The sequence below is a fragment of the Euprymna scolopes genome, chromosome 28 (genome assembly GCF_053919585.1).
Source record: "Euprymna scolopes isolate OS-2025 chromosome 28, ASM5391958v1, whole genome shotgun sequence".
NCBI lineage: Eukaryota > Metazoa > Mollusca > Cephalopoda > Sepiida > Sepiolidae > Euprymna > Euprymna scolopes.
This window is the reverse complement of record NC_136509.1, coordinates 72062653-72085152: the sequence shown is the minus strand read 5'-3', so window position 1 is coordinate 72085152 and position 22500 is coordinate 72062653. Positions and strand designations below refer to the sequence as shown.

At 33.4% G+C, this 22500-nt stretch overlaps 1 protein-coding gene across 2 annotated transcripts in view; it reads right to left on the bottom strand.

Moving 5' to 3' along the window:
* The window catches only part of LOC145249691 (centlein-like), a 1118615-nt gene that overhangs the window by 574756 nt on the left and 521359 nt on the right, over nt 1-22500 (bottom strand). For both annotated transcript variants that reach the window (XM_080111490.1, XM_080111491.1), the window contains exon 6: nt 6013-6065. In XM_080111490.1, coding sequence (XP_079967616.1) covers nt 6013-6065 — 53 coding nt within the window. The remainder of the gene's footprint in view (nt 1-6012; nt 6066-22500) is intronic.

Below are 22500 nucleotides of genomic sequence, written 5' to 3'. Positions count from 1 at the left end.
GAATTACTTAGAACCTTTATCTATTCGTGACCGACAGAACAAGAACATGCTGCTCGTCCCCAATAGATTAAACAAAAAGGTTCGTTCAAAATTATGTGCAGATTCTAGAATTTGACAAGTAGATTCCCAACGTTCAACAAGATATGCTTGAAGCAGGTTGCAGGTTACAATTTTAACGACATTTTTTTCGTATTTATTAATGATCAATTACAGAACATACTAATCCATTATTTTATCAGGCAACTTTGTGACTTATAAAATGATTTAGGAGGGAGAGAGCACCTTCAATAACCATCTAGCAAGGTTGGCTTGTTTATCATATATGGCCTGTGTTCAGTCTTGAGAGTAATGGATACCATGTGTAAGGGTTTCTGCACCTGTAATTGTGAAGGAAGAGTTGCACAATCACCAACCAATCCTCTCCCGAGTTGTCACTGCTTGATTCGAGATATGGGCTAAATGGATGGCAAAATATGGGCAAAATGAATGGAATACCAATCCCCCTGCAAAATTAAAAAAAAAAAAACTGACCTTGCCTTTCATTTAAAGATTGTGGAAAAGCAACCAATTTTAATGAAATCCACATTTATTTATTATTGGTCACGGAATATAACGAATCCATTATTTAATTAGGAAACTCAGTGAAAATGTATTATTTCGTTTAAACAAATAACACCTCTACTTTTTTTAATGGAAATCGCTCCAGACAAGGCATGAAGCTATTTGATATAAGGAATTAAAAAAATACTCCTTTAAGGTAAAATAAATTAGCTAACAATAGGTGTGTGATTGATAGATTCAGACCCAGAAAACAGCAATTCTTCCTCCTTTGTTAGAAACATGTGAAAACTAAAAGACAAAAGTAAGGAAGTGAGAGTTACGAGGCTGACAAAATTAAACTTGGTACTTGTGCACAATTTGAACCAGACGTAACTCAATGTCCGATTAGGCTTGCTCGAAATATGACGTCAACCGCCGACGTTTGCTGAATATGAAAGCGTAACAGACGCTACTAAAAAAAAAAAAAAAAAAAACACTGAAGGAAACATTTTGAATATAATAAAATTAGAAGTTGTACTGAAACTATAATAAACTAGACTACCCGTGACCCGTTGGGTCAGTATTTTATATTAGCTATGGAATTCATGTATGAGCGTGACACTTGTGACGTAAAGAAAATAGTTTGTTTTTTTTGACATAACAGAAACATTTCTATGAAAGTATATTAAAATTAGTCGTCCGGTTTATTATAATTGATTATTTAAAAAAAAAAATTTACAGTTACTGAATTATAAGTAGTTGGCCATACTTATAGGTAAATGTGCACTGAGCAGATACCATAATACTTATAGTTAAATTCAAATTTTGATATATCTGCTTTTTTTTTAAACATCGTTCATTTCTGTATTATGTTTAAGTTATTTTAAACCCCACTCTTCCCATGTTAAATAATAATTTCGAAATAATAACGTTAATATTTCAGCGTCCCAATTGTTCTTTTGCTTTTTATTCGCATTTAAATTATCCAAATAAACAATTGTTATACTGTCTGCTTTTTTTTTTTACATCGTTCATTTCTGTATTAGGTTAAAGTTATTTTAAAACCCACTCTTCCCATATTAAATAATAATTTCGAAATAATAATGTTAATATTTCAGTGCGCAGGTTATGTGCGCATGCACAACCGGATGTCATAAACCGGAAAGTGGGTTACATACATCGTTACAAGGTCATTTGAGTTTTATAATTATATAGATAAAAAATATGATAAAATTAGAAGTTGTTCTAAAAACAATTTTTAAAAACTTTTTCATAAAAATAAATCACAAGAGATGTTAACAATAAAAAGTATTTTTTTTTAATATAGTAATTGTATGTTATAGAGACAACATCCCTTAGATCATGTGTTAATAAAACTAATATAATTTGAAAAAGAAAAGTCATTTATTGAATACTAGCCTGGGTGCCCGGCGTTGCCCGGGTTTTTAGAGGTGTGTGTTGAGCAAAAAAAAAAAAAAGTGACAGTAGGCAGGCAGGCAGGCTCAAACCTGCACCACGAAGCAGGAAAAGAATGTGAAAAACAAAAACAAAAAAAAAAAACAAACAAACAAAAAAAAACGTGCCGTCTTTGCCATTGCATCCATCACCAAACTGGAAGTGGCGAATGTTTAAATTAAGGCTTTAAGGAGATAAAATTTTGTTGAGGATCACACCTCCAACTGCCAAATGTGAAATTCAACCATTCCTTTTACAAGCAAATGTTTTTCTATATATATTTTCTACTTTTACTTAAATTGATTGGTTGCTCATTTAAAATGTTCAAGCTTCTCACCATCTACTCTATCTTGTAACTCCTGGTTAACTTAAAGCTAATTGTTTTTATTAACTGTATAGACCATTAATATTCACACCTTAAATTTCACTAATATTGAACCTACTCCTCTAATATTCTTGGCTTCTAATTTACAATAAGGTTAGTACGACTGTTGACATCATGACTGGATGCTCCTATTAGTTTCATCTTTGCTGCAAACATAATCTTTATAATGGTATTTTTTATTTTAAGTTCATTTTATGCCTACAGTTGTCGAAATTTCGCTTCTTCTGTTCAGTAGATGTTTGTGCCTTTAAACTTTAAAATATCTAGTTTGTCAATCATTTAGGATAAACAATTGAACTTGGATAACTGTATCTACATTTCACCTCAAAATTATCTTATGCCTGACTTGTCCATTAAGTTTCACTCATTAATGCCCAATAGCTTTTGTTGCTTTATCATTATTTAATGATAGGCAAACCTTGATAAGTTACGAGAAGTTCACATATTTCTTTCTTGGCATTGCCTTGACATTCAGTTCAGGTATAGTTTGTGTATGTTTTTTGTGGGCATTATCTTTGAGAAAACCTCACAGATAAATATTGGGAGGGGAGGTTAAGATCCGATGAGTGCAAAACTTATTAAAGATCACATTAATTATTGATCAGTGTCCTCGTCTATTATTGAACAGTGATAAAACAAAAACTGCACAATTAAAGTCAGGTGTAGATGGAAGTTTATTCATATCGAATATGGTTGGACTGTACAAGGGATTGTGAATTTTATTAATGATTCCATGGTTAGCATTTGAGAGGAGCTTCACCTTGTACCCGATCTCATCTCGGCTATGCTATTTAAAAAATGCTCTGCTGAGGTTGCTCTAGTTCTCTCCAAACTTTTCGACAAATGCTTTAACGAAGCTTGCTTTCTTGATTGCTGGAAAACCGCTTCTGTGGTACCAGTTTTCAAGAATTCTGGCAAAAGAACTGACCCATTAAATTATTGCCCCATTAGCCTTCTCTCACTTTTCGCCAAAATATTTGAGTTCTTAATTAATCAAGCTCTAGTCCATCACCTTACAGCTGCTAAACTCCTGGCCGACAATCAATATGGATTTAGGCAAGCTTATTCCACAGCAGATATCCTAACTGTAATCTCTGAACATATATACCGTTCACTGGACAAAACAGGGGAGGGTAGAGTGGTAGCTCTCGATATATCTAAGGCTTTTTACGGGGTATGGCATGATGGTCTTCTAAGTAAAATTAGACCATATGGAAGAATACATAATGTAATTAAATCCTTCTTAAGTAAGAGAAAAATCCAAGTTATCCTCGACAGTTGTACATCTAAACAATATGACATAAATGTGGGAGTACCTCAGGGGTCTATCCTTGGACCTTTATTATTCTTGATATTCATAAATGACCTCCCTGATAAAATTGTTTCGGAGATGGGTATAGCTGCTGATGACAACACTCTCTATAGCAGACACGAGGGGAAAACAAATGAACACATATCTCAGGAAATGACAGAAACACTAGAGAATGACCTCCAATCCGTAGTGGAATGAGGACAAAAATGGAGGGTCACATTCAATGCTGTCAAGACTAAGCTTGTTTCCTTCAATAACTACAAGAAACCTTCCCTACCACCAATAGCAATGGCCAAGAACACATAACCCAAAAGTACTTCCTTTAAACTCCTCGGCCTAATGTTTACAGGGAACATGAACTGGAATAGATATATTGAGAGCACTGCCAAAGCTGCTGTGAAGAAGGTGGGCTCTCTCTATCATGCTAGAAAACTACTTATGCCTGAAAGTATCCTGTACCTCTATAAGGTCACCATTCGCCCATGTATGGAGTACTGTTGTTAAATTTGGGCTTGTGCATCTGCTACTTGTCTCTCACTTCTTGACAGGGTTCAAAAGAGAGTCGCCAATCTGATAGGTCCTGAACTGTCATCTAAGCTTCAGCCTCTGTCCCATTGATGAAATGTTGCATCCCTCTGCCTGTTCTACAAGTATTTTAATGGTGAATGCTCTCACGAACTACAAGCACTTGTACTCCCTCGACGAGAACATCCCCGACAAAGCTGACAAGCAACTAAAATCCCATCCCTTTACAGTAGAGATCCCTAGATGTAAGAGAGCCTTCTACTCCAATAGTTTCTTCCCTAGAACTGCTAAACTTTGGAACTCGTTTCTAGGATTCTGCTTTCCCAACTGTACTGTTCAAGTGTAATGTGAACAGACATCTTCCCAATCATCTCCCTTCATAATACCCCTGCAACTTATGTCCCTGATAGTAGCCCCCTACTTCAAAGTGGCACTGTGCCGTGTTTGGGGTGAATATTGAATTTAAAAAAAAGACGAAGAAAATAAAAAAACAATAAAGAGTTGCTAGTTGCAAACAATCAAAATAAATAGTATAAAATATTAGTTTCGCACAAAGACCAATGGCAAAGTGAATAAAGTAGTTGGTAAAATTCAGTTGTAAATCACACTCTCTTGGAGAGTGAAGGTTTAATCTTCAGTGCGGGTAACACTCAAAATACAATTGCTAATTACTTAAGACTTCTAACCAGTCATGGCTGACAGAACGAGAACATGCTATCGCCAGGGATTAAATAAAATATTCCGTTTGAAATTCTGTGTAAATTTCTGAGTTTGACAGAAAGATTCGCAAGTTCGACAAGATACACCTGAAGAAGGTCAGAAGATACATCGACTGAAACGTTGTGCAAATAACACTCAAATTGAGAATGGCAGTTCAAATAATCCAAATAATGCGAATTATCAATCCTCATTTCAAAAATGTAGAAAAAAATTTGCTAAAGAGTTCAAATATGATTTTTTTTAAATGGCTGATGCAAACATAACTCTTTTTTACCATTTGAACCTCAGTCCTTTTCATTTTGCTATAAATATTCTTAAAAATATAAAATAACTTGACAGATTAGATACAGATTTTCTGTACATAATTCCAATAGTGTGGCATTAAAATGAATTAGTGTTTTTTTATTTAGAAAGACATTAAAAAAGAACGTTTTAAAATTCTTCTTCCTCCTCCTCCTCCAATTTCTATTAAACATTACGACCATTAAGCACTTATTCGTTTCCTTCTTCCTCGTTTACTTCTTCATTATCTTTCTTTCATTAGCCCATATGACCTTGCACGCTAATGTTTTTCTCCACCCTTTTTTTCTTCCTCTTCTTCTTCTTCTTCTTCTTCTTCAGTTTTTATCTTTCCTATTTTTCCTTCTCTTTTTCTTTCTCAGTCTTTCTCTTCTTCTAATAAATAAAACCAAAATAAGAGATTAAATCTATTCCATGGAGTCTGCAAAAGACAAGCAAGATGAAAAATAAGGATTCGACTCTAAAATTTCGTAACAGGAGAATGTTATCTTCCGGAAAATGCCAGTTTAATCACGTGTCGGTCGGTCGGATGTGTAGGGGAATGGATTAGTGACTGCGGTTATTATCAGAAAGATTACTTTTTTTTTTTTTTTTTTTTGAGGAAATCAAAACTAGGAATTGTTTTGGAGAATGGACTTTGATGACCCAGACATGAAAGGTAATAAATTTCAGGAATTAGCTTTGTTTTCGTTTCTTTTTATTTTTAAATATGAAAATAAATAAATAACAATGGATTTAAATCTTCAAACATTGTTAGGAGTCAATATCTACTCACCTTCTGCTGGCCAGATGCCTCCCAATTATGCATCTTTTCTTGGTTTTTCAAAACTGCAAAAACAAAGGGAGAGAAATCTGGTTAGGTTATTCTGTTATTTTGTTTCACAGCATATCAACCCATTCTAGGTTATTTAATGCCGAATCCAGTAGTTTTGGGAAAAAGTTTTCAAGTTCCTTATATCTTTAAATATTTATTCATGTTTTTTTTTTTGTATAGGAAAATTGCTCTTTTTGTTTTATACTTTGTAGAACATGATTGAGTTTTGCAAAGGAAAAAGGAGAAAAATAACAACATCAATGTTGGGTGCATTTTAGGTCAGAAAGCCAGTATCTTCAGACAATCCGATCTGGGAGTACCAGGGGGAGAGAAATCTGTTAATATTTGAATGATGCACAACTTAGAGAAAGAAGGTTTAGCATGATGACTGGTTTCAGCAGTGCAACACACTATAATATGGAAGAGTACTTTTATTCATCCCAAATATGGCATATTGCCACTTGGATGTAAGGGGATATTATTTGGGACCACATTTATAGGGCAACTATGTAGGGAGTTGAGTAGCGAAATGTCTGTTCACATTATAATTAAATTTCTGCAGTACAATCAGGAAAGCAAGAGACTGGGTGGGAATTCCAAATTCTAGCAGTTCAAAGGAAGAAACTATTAGAGTAGAAGGCTTTCCGTGTTACTGGGACCTCTACAGTAAAGGAGGGGAGATTTTTCTGCTTTTCAAGTTAGTCTGGGGTATTTACGCCAAAGGGACACAAGTGATACAAGTTCATAAGAGCATATTCCATTAAAATACTTGCAAAACAGGCACAGGGATGCAACATTGCGGCGCTCGAGGTTAGGGTTAGGGTTTATAGAGCAGAACCTATTACGTTGGATAGTATTTTTTTTTAGGACCCTGTTAATAAAGGAGAGACTAGTGGTAGATGCACCAGCCCAGATGTGTAAAAATACTTTACGCATGAATGAACAGTGGCTCTGTAGAGATATAGGTTACTGTCAGAGTGAGTAATTTTCTAGCACAGTAGAGCGATCCCACTTTCTTTTGCAGCAGCCTTGGCAATGCCTTCAATGTATTTGTTTCAATTCATGTTGCCTATGAATGTCATGTTTGTAAACTCATCGTGTCATTTTTTTTAAAGATCAGATTGTGATGAAATTTTTAGTATTTACTCAATACATGATAATATTCTAAAGAATACAAAGTGTCAAATTAAACACCATAGTGATTTTCATTATTTATACATAAATATTTATGAGCATAAAACACAGATAATAGCTCCAACTCCTGCCTATCGCCACACTGTTGCATCCCTGTCTTACAAACGTTGTAGGTGTTCCTGTGTTTATATATGCGGCTTCAGTTTAGTTCTTCCCTGCTATTTATTTTAGGTTTATGTTTTTTTACTAGTAGTAATTTTTTAAGTCTCAGATTACCTTGGTTTCTTTCTGTGGCTAGTATTTTTGTTTGTATAATCTTTGTTGGGTTTATCATTGTTAGACGGGTGTTTATAGAGTTAGGATGCCTTGGTTGCAATGTCTTTCTCTATACATATGTACAATGGCCTAACTGTGGTGCCCATACAGAATTTCCCGCATATTTTTACTGGGGCGATTTGATAGAGCGCAGGGATAGTTGTCGTTTTTTTTCCTTCAAGGAAGAGATTCTACTCTCAAAAATTAGGTATATCAACACCTACTATCTTGTACGACACATTATGTTGGTAAATAAACGTAATATTATTGAAAATTTCTTTCTAATATTGTCATTATTATTTTATATATGAACTCGCGTACATAGTGTCCCCATAAACTGCATTGACATAGCCTTCAAACACAACTCCTCCATAAACATATATATATATATATATATATATAAATGGAGGCGTTTAAGGAAGAAAATAAGATCAATTCTTTAAGCTCAACAAATTGCTAAGGAGCTTATATAGAATTCAATAAAGAAAGAAAATATAGAATTCAATAAAGAAAGAAAATCACAATATAAAACTATATAGTAAAATACATGGATCTATTCATTTATTCAATAAGGGTATACATCAATTTGCGTGCAGGGTAATGAGAACTTTTTATACCATAGTATTTCGAAGTCTAATGCTTCTCATCAGAAGAGGAGAGAACATGCTAAGTAACATAATAGGGATGCTACGTCTAGCGATATAAATACTTAATAAAATTATTGAAGAGATGAATAAATCTATATATATATATATATATATATATATATATATATATATATATACTATATAGTTTTATATCGCTATTTTCTTTCTTTATTGATATATATATGAGAAAAAAAAACCCCAACCATATACTACCCACAAGTCCCGAGCAATGATTTGCTGCGGTATAGTTACTGCTTACAACAACACGTTTGTCAAAGTCAAGTAAATATCTGACGAAGAGATCTTTCTCAAAATATTATATTACACGGACATACCACCAGACCGACTTTCCCAGGTAACCACTGTGCAAATATAAATATACTGCGTATATGAAATATGAATATGTACATATGTATTTATAAGTTGTATTTATAAATTTCTCACCTGCTTCAGCCTGTGTCTTTCCGTTACTTCTGCATTGTACCGCCTTCTACAATTCCATTTAACTACATACTATACAATGCTTCAAGCAAACTACACCCACCTCTTATATATATATATATATATATATATATATATATATATAAATTCTGAAAATAAATGACTATGATATGAAAGTGCATAGCATAATGTTTTATTAAGACTTTATGAAAATAATAGAGTAGCTCCAACTGAACTGTAACTCTGCACGTCAAGTACATAGTCTGCACCAGTAAACACATTATCCTTTCAGTTTCAGATGCAAAAACAAATAATAAATTAAGTCCTAATATCACAGGTGCAAAATACTTTACTTGAAATCTAATGAAATAAACAAAAATGAGTGCAGTTTGGATGACAAATATATAAACAAGTCGAAAAAGACAAAAAAAAAAAGTCGAATCTCTTTTATACTAAAATATTTTGCAACATAATCTATCTGAGGAATGAAAAACATGGATGTCTGATGAATTGCTGTTAAATAATATACGCTATTGCACTATATAAGCCATGTGACTCGTTTAATACTGTGGATGTATCGTATCATCCAATCAGAAAGCAGAGAGAATTATTAAGTAGTCAGTACAATGACGGATATTAAAAGGCTGATTTGAAATCAGAAAAAAAAAATAATACCAAGCAATTCCGGATATAAAGGTAAGAAAAAGATGTTAAAAAAGGAACAAAGAAGAATGTCCGCCAAAGATAAGGTGATGACCTGCATGAATTTTCAAAGAACAATAATATAAGAATAAAAAAGGGACAAGAAAATGGATAAAAACGAATAACAAAGTACTATGAATATCTGAGCATCTTTTTTTTTCCGGGAAGTAGTCAGAGATAAAATGTCATTCTTTAAGTATTATTGTCCATATAATATTCATTTCTTATCGTGATGATGAGTCATGGGGCGAAACCCATTGCTTTTTAATATCTAAATAATTTTGAACTTCACAGAAACATAATAAAAACGAAACGAAACAAAAAAAAATCTTCTAATTTTTTTAAAGACTAAAGAGGTGTTAAAAAATATTCTGAAATGTTTAATGAAAGTTTCTTCATTTCTGTATTGATTGCAAAACTTCCGAAAATCACACACGCACGCACGCACACACACACACCAATTATTTTACTCATGCGCATTCTTAGGAATTGAAAAAAAAGAAAAACAAAGTCCATTGTTAGATAACTTTGGTGAGTTATTTTCTGGGTTTTTTTTTTTTTTTTCAACATTTTAAGAGAAATATAATAAGATAACCGCTTTCATGAGCGTTATTAAAAGGAATTATCTACTCCTGTATGAAATAGTACTCGAGAGTTATCTGCCCCTGATACTGGAAGTACAAAGGAGTTATCTGTCCCTTAGAACTATATAAAAAGAGATGAAAGCAGCCATTTTTTTTATAGGAACTCAGCAATGAATTATAGAACATTATATACTTTTATGTTATCAATATTAGCAGGATGCGGTTGGAGAATTCAAACAAATCTTCAAAACATATTGTCACAGTTTTTCATGAACAATAAAAACGTTCCATGAAGTGAAGCAAATAGTCTTTTCACACCAACGTGCACATGTACTTCAAGTTAAAAAACAAAACAAAAAAAAACGACATTATTTTTGCACCAAACCTAATACATCGCCTAGTGGCTGTTTAAATCCGGCAAACCTGTATGGAAGCACAATGAAAACCTGTTGCAGTTTCAAAGATTTTATTAGGGAGACAAGGTCGTTCACAAGAGGAGAGACTAAAATTAACTCTATAAAATAAAGGCTAAAATTAATTCTTTCTTACTTAATTTTCTTACTTAGTCTTAAAGAAATGGTCAACAGGGAAATATTAATTTAGATCTTTAGGCAAGTTTTGTCTCTCAGCTTCCTGGATGCACACTGCCTGAAACTCTGCTCCAATCCTCGAGCACGTAATCATTTCTTAGGTAATCATCAACACCAGCTTCTAGCATATTTTGTCTAGGGCAAGGGTCTCCAAAGATTTTGAATGGCGGATGCAGTCCACGCTGTTGACATTTTAGAGCTACGCGGGCAAAAATACAAAAAAAAAAAAAATGACCTGAACATGTTTTATACTGTTTTGCTGATTAGCTTTAATGTTTTAATGAAACTGGTTCTCCAAAACCTCCTTCTTTTAATCATTTTCTGAACAAAAACAAAAACCACCTCATTATTATCACACAATTCATTTTTTAAACTTTTAACTTTTCCTGAATACTTTTACATTTTCTATATGAGCTCCATAGACTAAACTAAAGATTTTCATGAGCCAGATATGGCCTGTGGGCTGTAGTTTAGAGACCCATGGTCTAGTGAGCTAACCCTTGAACCCTATCACCTTACTCACTAGGTGCACTGGATTTATTTCCATGTGCTGCAAGTCTATCCTAATATGTACTCAATGAAACACTCACAAAATGCATACTAGTTAACATAACTTCTACCTGCCAACGTAAGGCCTCAATATATAACAACATGAAATGCTGAAGACTATTCCATTCATTACTTAAAATGTCTGTACATATTGGTAATTAAAGATGATAAGGAGCCCTATTAAATAAAAATATTACCCTAGTTTCTATCTAACTTTTCTTCCTGGTAGATAATTCTTTTTTTTTTTTTTTAAATTCCATTGGGTCAGTGGTTTATTTCAAACATGGCTCTAATGATCTCAAAGAAACAGAGAGCAAATGCAAATACAAAGAAAAAAAATCTTCTAAGTTTCTAATTGTGTTAACAATATTCTAAAATCTTTTCAGTTTTTTCATTTCTGCGTTAATTGCAAAACTTCCAGGCGTATAATTAAACATTCTACAAAATAGAATAAAAATATTCGATTTCTGAATTTTGTAGATGGGGATTGAAAAATTGTATTATTTGGACTACTATTTTCACCGTGAGTGTTATTTTCACTACGTTTCGGTTGCTGTAACCCCCAACCTTCTGCAGGTCTATCTTGTCGAACTCAGGAATCTTTTCTATCGAATTCGGGGATCTACACGAAATTTCAAACTTCATTGAATCCTCAGTGGGAACATGCTTTCATTCTGTCGGCCATGAACAAGTAGAAGTTCCAGTAATTTGCAATTGTATTTTTGAGTGTCACCCGCACCGAGGATTGAACCTTTAACCTATAGAAGAGCGTAACTTACAAGGGAATTTTACTAAACACTTAATCCATTATGTCAGATTATGAAAATCACACTGAAGATGAGAATAGTAGTCCGAAGAATCCAAATGATATAAATAATTAATCCTCACCTAAAAAATTCTGAAACATAATACGTTTACATTTGGAAGGGCTATGGATTTGAGCGATGTCATAGATGGTTAAAATGCTAAAGCAATTTACTTCTACTGATCGCATAACTGGGGTACTGCATCTATACTTGGTGTGGAAATATCATGCATAACATTTCCGAAAACTAAGTTTGTTTGCATCTTTATGAATATACTTCTTTATCACCCACCATGTCTTTTTATTTTGTTTTGTTTTGAAAACCTTATTTCTTAACTTTGAAATAAAATAAGAAAACCGTGAAAGGTGGGGGAAGGTGTGCTAGCTGTAACTTTGTAGCAAGTCAAAAAGTTAAGAATCAGAGTTGATAATAACACCAGGTGGCACTGGTGTTGGCCATCTGAGGTTTGGAGATGGAGAGAAAGAGAGAAAAAGAGCCGGAAAAGAGGGGGAAGGAGGCAGAGAAGGAGCGTGGTAGAGATAGAGAGAGACAAAACAATTAAAAGTTTTGATTGTTGTCTCGGTACAGCTTGTGCCTTGCATGCACCAAAAGATTTTTGAGGGGCATAAAACTGAAAACTGTGGGTATAAATATTGATGGGTGGCACGGAGAGAGAGAGAGAGAGAGAGAGAGAGAGAGAGAGAGAGAGAGAGAGAGAGAGAGAGAGAGCAATAAAAAATAAAAAGCCCTTTTTTTTGTTCTGAAATCCAAAGTCTTGTGGAATAAAACCTGGACCAAAGGCTACAAAAAAAAAGGTGATATTCTCTCTCTCTCTCTCTCTCTCTCTCTCTCTCTCTCTCTCTCTCACACACACACACACACACACACACACAGAAATATACAATGAATTGCCAAAAAATACAGCGAAACACTGCCAACTTAATGTATGAACTGACTTAAGGAGGAAGGTATTGGATAAGGGAGGCCCAGAGGTAGTTAAGTTGGAAGGTAAGAGGTCAGGGTTTTGGTGGGAGGTTTTTTTTCTTGCTGAATTTACATCATTGTGGGCATCAGAGTGTGGGGAAGTGGTTGCTGCTGCGGAGAGTGTCAGGATATAAAAGCTGTCATTTTTTGGCAAGTTGTACCAAAAACTGCTTTATCACTAGTGCCATGCTTGAAATAAACCACTGAACCAATGGAATTTAAAAAAAAAATGATCTACCAGGACATAGGCAAGAAAGTTAGATATTTTTTCAAGATGAACGGGGCAGAGTGAGGATGCATTGGGACGAACACAATAACATTGTCTGACAATTTGGGTGAAACAGTGCATTACACCTTCAACTTCTAATGTACACATCTATGGAGAGGGTTAGTATTTGGACAGAGGTGGGTGAGTGGTCTTTGCTAAATGGGTTCCTTAAAAGTATATATATATATATATATATATATATATATATATATATATATATATATATATATATATATATATACAACTATGTTACCACAGAGTAAATCTTTAACAAAGCAAAACTTATCTAGATAAGAAAAGCTTAACAGTATTAGGAGGAGCAAACATTAATATTAAATGAAAGATGAGGACTGAAAGTTATATATAATAAAGTTATATCAGAACTATACAGAAAGGTTAAGGGGAAAGTAAGAAAAAAGACATCTTTAGTCTATGTCATTTCAAAGCTAAATGCTTCTCATCAGAAGAGGAGAAGGGCCAGAATTATACAAAATGCAAATATAGAAAAAAATAACTCAATGATATTCAGGTAAGAAATGAGAATGAAGGAATCGGATAATATAGGTAAAAAGTAATAAACTACTGAACCAATGGAATTAAAAAAAAAAACAAAAAAAAAAAACAATGTTCTACCAGGATATAGACAATAAAAAGTTAGATATTTTTTCACGTCTGGAATAACATACAAGGGTAAATCGGTAGTATATATTTCTTCATTCATTCATTAATCCACTGTCAAAAACTTTCCCCACTCTTTATCTATGCCTAAATCAAAACGTAGATTCCATGAACAAAGCTTCTTTCTTAGAACTGCACGCCTGCGGAACTCTGTTCCGTCTGCCTGCTTCCCACCTGACTACAACCTGGATGTCTTCAAGTCCAACATAAACAAATTCCTGATGAACCGCCCCCTTAAGTAGACACATTATTAAATCTCCACACTAATGTACTGTACTTGCAATAACCCTTATCCCTGAGTGGCTTCCGGGCCTTGATAAGTGGTGACCACCTTGTAAAGAAAAAAAATCATGATATAATAAAGTTATACAGTAGAACCCCGAGATACGGCATTAAAAATTAGTAACAAAATACAGTACAGTATATAATACACATGTATATTATCAAATAACATTTTAAATAACACCGTAAAATTGGGAAAATACCGTAACCAGGAGTCAGGAAAACATTGTATTCCACATCATAACCTGCAAAAAAAAAAAAAAAAGAAAACGTATCCTAGGGAAACCGTATCCTGGGGTTCTACTGTATATTCCTCATCTTTCATTTTATACATATATCATTCAAACACTACCATGTTAAGCGGCAGTTTTTGTCATTTAGAACTGCTTTAAAGCTTCATCGGTCACTCATTTTTTGACCAAATTTCAAACAATTATTACAGTTTATAGATCACTTTCTCAGTTATATTGTGAAAAAAGTTTTCGATTTTCGTTCATTAAAACAAAAATTATGATGAATTTTCTGGTGTTCAAAATCGTAAAAAAATGCAAGGAGGTGAGCGACGTTTTTTATAATTGGTTTCCATAGCAACTGTCGCAAAAAGAGAAGTACCTCGTGAAACAGACAGAATGAAAGCCTGAAAGGGAGATAATTGGGGATATTTTATTGAAAGCAAACGAGTGCCTTACATTGTTATTACATATGTGTTTATGGGGCAAAAAATAAGACTGAAATTAAACAAAGAACAAGTGAATTTATTGGAAACCTGGAAAAATCATGGATTACAATAGAAAAATGCGAGCATGAAAAGTAATATGGTTAAGCTTAAACATGGAAAAGTAAAGGACTAGTTGTTAAAACTGGAAAAGAAAAGGACAAGATATTCTAGTAAAAAATATATAAATTTATAACTTAAAATATTGCAGCATTAAGAATTTAAAAAAATTCAATTTATAACATTATATAATCAATTCTTAATGCTGCAATATTTTAAGTTATAAATTTATTATATTTTTTACTAGAATATCTTGTCCTTTTGTTTTCCAGTTTTAACAACTAGCCCTTTATTTTTCCATGTTTAAGCTTAACCATATTGCTTTTTATGCTCGCATTTTTCTATTGTAATATATATATATATATATATATATATATATATATATATATATATATATACACACACACACAGAGAAACAAAATTACAAACATAAGTGTGCACATACATAAAAAGAAATGACTGATGGATAAAATTATATCAGACATGCCAATAATAATCAAAATCCAATACTATTCTCATCTTCATTTTTATTATCACAACGTTTCAGCCAATGAAACATCCAACCTTGTTCAGGTCCATCTTTCGAACTCGCGGAAAGTTTTAGTCAAATACAGCAAATACTGATCCAACGGGGCACAGATAGTTTAGTCAATTACAAAATTCTGTGATGTCTGTCCATTGTTCCTTTTTTTTTTTTTTTTACATAGGCATCACCACATTATCAAGGCCAAGAGGCCACTTAAGGATAAGGGTTACAGAGTGTACAGTAGAAATTGGACAATATAGTAATCATTAGTAATGAAAATTTGGTAAATTTGATAACTTATATGGAACGGCTCATCAAGAACTTATTTACGTTAGACTTGAACACAACCATATTGTAGTCAGCCGGAAAGCAGGAAAACGGAAGACAATTCCACAGGCGTGCAGTTCTAAGAAAGAAGCTTTGTTCATGGAATCTATGTTTAGGTTTAGGCACAGATAAAGAGTGGGGGGAATTATTGATAGTGTGTACAGCTAGATGAGTGTTTCTTGTGAAAGTTTGGCGAGGGGGGACCATAGATTGAAGCTCAGTCGAACACTTTCCATGAAAATAACGATACATCAGAGACAAACTCGCGACATCTCTTCTGTGAGATAGAGGTTGCAAGGAAGAGAAAAGGACATCTCCTACGAAGCTACGAAGTCTATTTTGAACTCTATCAAGGCAGGCCAAGTCCTTTCTAGCAGCTCCTGCCCAGATGTGGCAACAGTATTCCATCCTTGGACGTACCTGGCTCTTATATAGATAGAGAATAGCATCAGCAGTGAGATATCTACCGGATCGATAGAAAGATCCCACCATTTTTCCAGCGGCCTTGGCAACAGATTTGATGTACGTGTTCCATTTAAGATCAGGAGTAATGGTCAAGCCCAGAAGCTTGTCAAAACTTGAGGCCTCCTGAAGACGAGAGCCATTCATTTCAATTGATGCCAGATGTGGATCAGAATGTTGATGATGTAAAGAGAGAAGCTTGGTTTTAGATGCATTAAAAGTAACCAGCCACTCCTTACCCCATTGTACTACGTGCTCAAGATCAGAGGAGAGAGAATTGGAGAGAACTTGGTCGTTTACTGTCTTAGATGTGCTACCATAAATGGTAGTGTCGTCAGCATAAATGTCTACAAATGATGTAAGGATGTGATTTGGAAGATCATTAATGTAGATCAGGAAAAGAGTTGGGCCCAGGATGGACCCCTGAGGGACACCGGCATTAATATTATGAGCTTCTGATTTTTGCCCACCAACTACTACTCTTATGAATCTATCAGAAAGAAATGATTTAATAATTGAGAAGACATTTCCAGCTATACCATAGCTAGAGATCTTATGAAGTAAACCTTTATGCCATACCCTATCACAACTCATTATATTACTATTGTTTTTATTTCCATTAATTGCCCCTCCGCCCTCATTCCGCTCTATTCATATGATCGAAAGAAACTGAAATTTTGGAAATCCCTCGGAATTAGTTTATTATACATATGGTTTAAATTTTATTAACATTTGATATGTTTTTCTGAATTTTTTAGGTAAAGATTGATAATTCATATTATTCAAATTGCTGTTCTCATATTGAGTGTTATTAGCACAACATTTTGGCCAATGTAACCTCCGACCTTTCTCAGGTGTACCATGTCGAACTTCGTAATCTTTCTGTCGAACTTAAGAATCCGCGCAGAATTTTTAACAGAACAGTTCATTTAATCCACGGGAGTAGCATGCTCTTGTTCTGTCAGCAAGGACCCATGGCATAGTGAATAAAGTACTTGGTAAAATTTAGTTGTAATTTACACTCTTCTGGAGGTTGAAGGTTTAATCCTCAGTACAGACGACATTCAAAAATACAATTGTGAATTACTTCAGACTTCTACCTAGTCATGGCTGACGGAACGAGAGGATGCTACCCTCGTGGATTAAATAAAGTGTTATGTTCGAACTTCTGTGCAGATTCCAGTGTTCAAGAGAAAAATTTTCGAGTTTAACAGAAAGATTCCCGAGTTCAACAAAACAGATTCCAGAGTTCAACAAAAAAGATTCCCGAGTTGTTCAACAAAAAGCTTCCCGAGTTGTTCAACAAAAAGCTTCCCGAGTTGCTCAACAAAAAGCTTCCCGAGTTGCTCAACAAAAAGCTTCCCGAGTTGTTCAACAAAAAGCTTTCCGAGTTGCTCAACAAAAAGCTTCCCGAGTTTAACAAAAAGATTCCCGAGTTCAACAAAAAGATTCCCGAGTTTAACAAAAAAGATTCTCGAGTTCAACAAAAAGATTCCCGAGTTCAACAAAAAAATTCCCGAGTTTGACAAGATCGATTTGAATAAGATCTGATGTAAAATTGATCAAAACGTTGTGAAAATGAAACTCAAGATGAAAACAGTCGTTCTAATAATCCAAATAATACGAACTGGCTATATATATTTGAAAATTTAAGGGAGTATGTTAGAAGAATATAGAAATTCGACACACTGAGAGGCAAGTAAATATTCTGGACCACTTCCATAACCATCCCTCAGAGAATGTTGTATATATTATTTAAATTTTATCAAAATAGAGCATAGTTCAAGATTTAGAGGAATTTTGTTCCTAACTGTCTCAGGAAATTCAGTGCCACTTCCATTGTCTTCCACAGAAAATTTTACATATAAATACACTTTAGTTTTTGTGTAGATTCTCTAGTCTTTCTATAAAGAACACACGCACAGACATTGACATATATATATATATATATATATATATATATATATATATATATATATATATATATATATATATTTCATTAAATAACACTGACATTTTCGGTCTACATATTTTGGTTTGGATTTTTGCCAATTAAGGCAGAAACTGGCTGATGTAGTTGCCACAGTCACTGTTTTAGGATATTTATAGAAATGTTGTTTTTTAAATCTCAGTAAATCACATTTTATTAAATATATTAATTATTCATGACACTTTTACATAAATTTTAGAATATTATCACTGTTGTACTCACCGTTGCTTAAATTCGGTGATCTGGCGAGAACCGGTGTGTCGACGTAATTGTGCCGTATATTGATGGTAGATGGGTGACCATTTAGGAAGGCGAGGTACTGTACCTGCCGCGAGGTAAAATACCAGTTTTAGAAACTGGCGCAGTTTATCCTTCTCTTGGGGGTAAATAAGACTCTCTTAAGCCCATTTAGTGATGGCGTCACGATAAAAAATACACTTGATAGCCGTAGTGAAGTATCAAGTATTCAGCTGGCAAAATTTGACTTACACCACAAAGTCGTGTAGGGAGTTTAATCTCGGCTACGGCCGCACTGAATGGATGGATGGATCACTGTTGTTGATTAATATTTGGTTTCTTTGATTTAATTAGTGGAACTTCTAGTGTATGAAAACTTGTCGGTGGTATGTTCAAGAATAGACGTGTTGTCTACTAAAAGATTTTCGAAATTGCAAGCGAGACAAGAATGGTGAGTAAGGTGTTTAGCAATGGCGCTGTTAACCACGCATATTTCTAAAACATATACTAGAAGCATTAATAACGATAAAAAAATATTTAAAAAATAAATTAACATTCTAAAATTAACATAGTAAAAGTCACATAATTTAGGGTATTTTATAACAAGTGATTTACCGAGGAAAAAAAATATCCTAAAATCAGTTTAGTGTTAATAATCTCTGGTGATGGTCAGACAGATCTGAAATACTCACCATCAACAGTGACCATGACAGCTACACCAGCTAGTACTTCCGTTAAACCAGAAAATTCGGGTTTATTTTACAATCCACAGAGGTGCGAAAAAGTGGTCAAAAATTAAAATCTATACTCCTATCTCTCTCTCTCTCTCATATATATATATATATATATATATATATATATATATATATATAGGTTTTGTTGTTGACTTTTTTAAACGATATTAAGGTTAACGTCTCCGCCTCGGAGGTTCGGTGTTTTTCTTAGAAAGTCGCCCATTTTTTATTTGGACGTATTTTTTATTTATTTATTTATTATTTTTAAAAACAGTAATCTATGGACATGCGTGTTTCGGAGTCCTACCCCGTGGCTTGAGTGCTGTTAGGATTCGAACCCCAGACCTTATGTATTTCAGTCCAGCGCCCTAACCCATTATGCTATGATGCCATACACAATTTACTGTTTAGTTTTTTATCGTTTATCTGTTTACGTAATTTTTGTTGTTGATTTTTTTAAATATAATAATTATATATATATAATTTTTAGATATAATAATTATAAATAATTTATATGCATTATATATATATATATATATATATACATATATATATATATATATATTTGTGCATTGATATTCATATAAAAACACTTTTTTTTCTTAAAAGAAAATACAACTTTGTTATATATGATCCGTAGAATTGCATTCATCTGCAAACGATCTAGCTAATTTGCATATTCTTTTAAACATTCATTTTAAGTAATTTCCTATTAGTTTTTTCGATTTTCTTATGGGATTAGTTACGTGTAAGTGTCTCCAGGTATTCTACGTGATTTATATTTATATATGTAATATTTATATATTTATTATATGTAAAAAAGTCATAGTTAACACAAACCTCTTTCTATACATATTTATGTATGCGTATATTTAATATTTTTGTTTTAAACTTTTGCTTACCAAACTCCTCTGTCAGTTTTTGATCTACAAACATGAAACTTAATATAGAGGGTATTCGAACCAATGTGAAACTTTATATTTTAGTTTTAGCCGGGGAAAATCGGTGCAAAAGTGTGAAAATTTAAAAAATGGAATTTGCCAGGTGAAATCGAATGACGGCATTACGAATATGCATGCGTAACGTAAAAGCTATGGGATCCTGTTATAATTTTTAGCCTTGCAGCAAACATGTCTTCATAGCTCAGGCATTAACGTCAAAGTAAAAAGTAAATCTAAAGCTAAACATTTTGGTTTCAATTCTCGGTGGTGGCACATAAGTCATGTTTTTTTTTAACTTTTAAATCATTACTATATACTGAGTCCAATATAATTTAATAATACGAAATCTGCACTAATCAAAATATCATATTTAAGCGTATTTTACAACCGGGTAATGGCGGGAAATAATAAATAAATGTGATCAAAAGTAAGATAAGTTACTCTTCTACCTATTTGGAAAAGTTTTTAGTGGTTTTACTCACTTTAAAAGGCTTATTTGGTTTAAAAAAAAATAGTGTCGAGCATTAGAAGAAGAAAAATGGCCGCGAACTGACACCTAAATATTTAAAGGCTTGATAATGACTTAAAAATAAAATTTTATACAAAATACTATTAGGAACTCACCCAATATATGTTACGGTAACATATATTGGCTGGGTTTCTAACATTTATTTGCTATATATTTGTTTTTAGACCACTTTTTGTACCTCTGTGGACTGTAATGACGTTAAAATCGAACAGTAATAAAGTGTTCTAATCGCTTGCAGACATGTATGTTTTTTTTTTATGAAATAATTTTTTCGAGCTGTTTGTTTTACATATTCTCGAAAGACATAAATGTTGAGCGATTAGTTTGTTGTAATAGTGTTCGATGATTGGGCAACTTTTTACTAACGTATATAAGTATTTATTTATATACAAGTAACTGCACATTAGTTTTTATTATAGAATCGAGGGTCATAAACATATATCATGTAGAACGTGTGTGTTAGTGCATTTCCATTATCAAGTTTTTTGTTTTGTTTTCTTAATTGAACGCATTCCCCAATATATATATTACTTAATTGGAATTCATTTTTGAGATGAGTATTATTTATTAATTTATTTATTGCGGACTATTATCCTCATCTTTCTGAGATGTTGTTTCACGACGTTTCGACTAACTATTCTTCTGGCCTTCGTCAGAAGGTAACCGTGATGGGATAGAAACTCCAAATCTCCCAACTGCATTCTCAGCAATTACTGCCATCCATAGCACCACACTTTTGGAGAAGTAACCCCTTGGCCAGCCTTGGGTGGGATTGAAACCGCTATCTTCAGATAATTCTCACCTGAAACCAAAGAAATTTAACGTCTCTATCAACTGCGTCACAGGCTCCAGAGGACGATCAAGGTTGGATTTTTTAGTCTTATAAATCCACGTTTATTTATTATCTGATCTTCCATGATCGGGTCCGTACCGAATGGTATATATATTATTGGAATTGGAAAACAACATCTACGAAAGATGAAGATATAATAATCTGCAATAAATAAATAAATACATTCCCCACTATTCTATTTATTACTAGTTGTATTCAATTATTTTTTTAAATGTTCACCAGCATTATCACATTACTCTCTCTCTCTCTCTCTCTCTCCACTATTTTCCAGTTTTTTTCAGACCAAAAGCAAGCAGATCAATGTCTAACTGGGAGTGGTATCTAAGAAGGAGATAAAAGAAAACGGGGCATGGATTTTTACATAAGGGATACATAAACAGTATCCATGGAACAGGATCACAGGTAGAATAAGCCTGATCTTGGTGTTGCTACATATATCAAGAAAACCATAAAAAGCTGAACAAATATAAATAACAGAATACAACACACGAAATAAATACGAACAGTACAAACCAAGACTGTATAAAGGAAGAAATAAAATTAGTAATGGAATGCCATTAAAAAAGCAACGGACACATAATTTGGTTTACTTGTTTTGTTTTATGGCATAGCAGCACTTTTTGGGTTATTTAATGTCAAATATGGTAATTTTGGAAAAAAAATAGTTCTATGCTTCAAGTTCTTTTTATCCTCAAATATCTATTCATGGTGTTTTATTTCATTGTTTTGTTTTATAACCTTTTTTTCGAGTTCAATCATTTTGGCAAATGTTCTTATGCTTCAAGTTCTTTATATCTTCAAATATTTATTCATGGTGTTTGGTTTGGTTGTTTTGTAGAGGAAAATTGTTTATATATTATTTTAATTGGATTTCATTATTGAGATGAGTATTATTTATTAATTTATTTCGGCCTATTACCCTCAGCTTTATTAGTTGTTGTTTCATGACGTTTCGGCCAACTATTCCTCTGGCCTACATCAGATGGTAACCGTGACGGGATAGGAACACCGAATCTCCTAACTGCATTCTCAGCAATTACTGCCTTCCATAGTTGTTGTCATCTCACCACGTTCTTGGCCAAGTAAGCCTCTGAC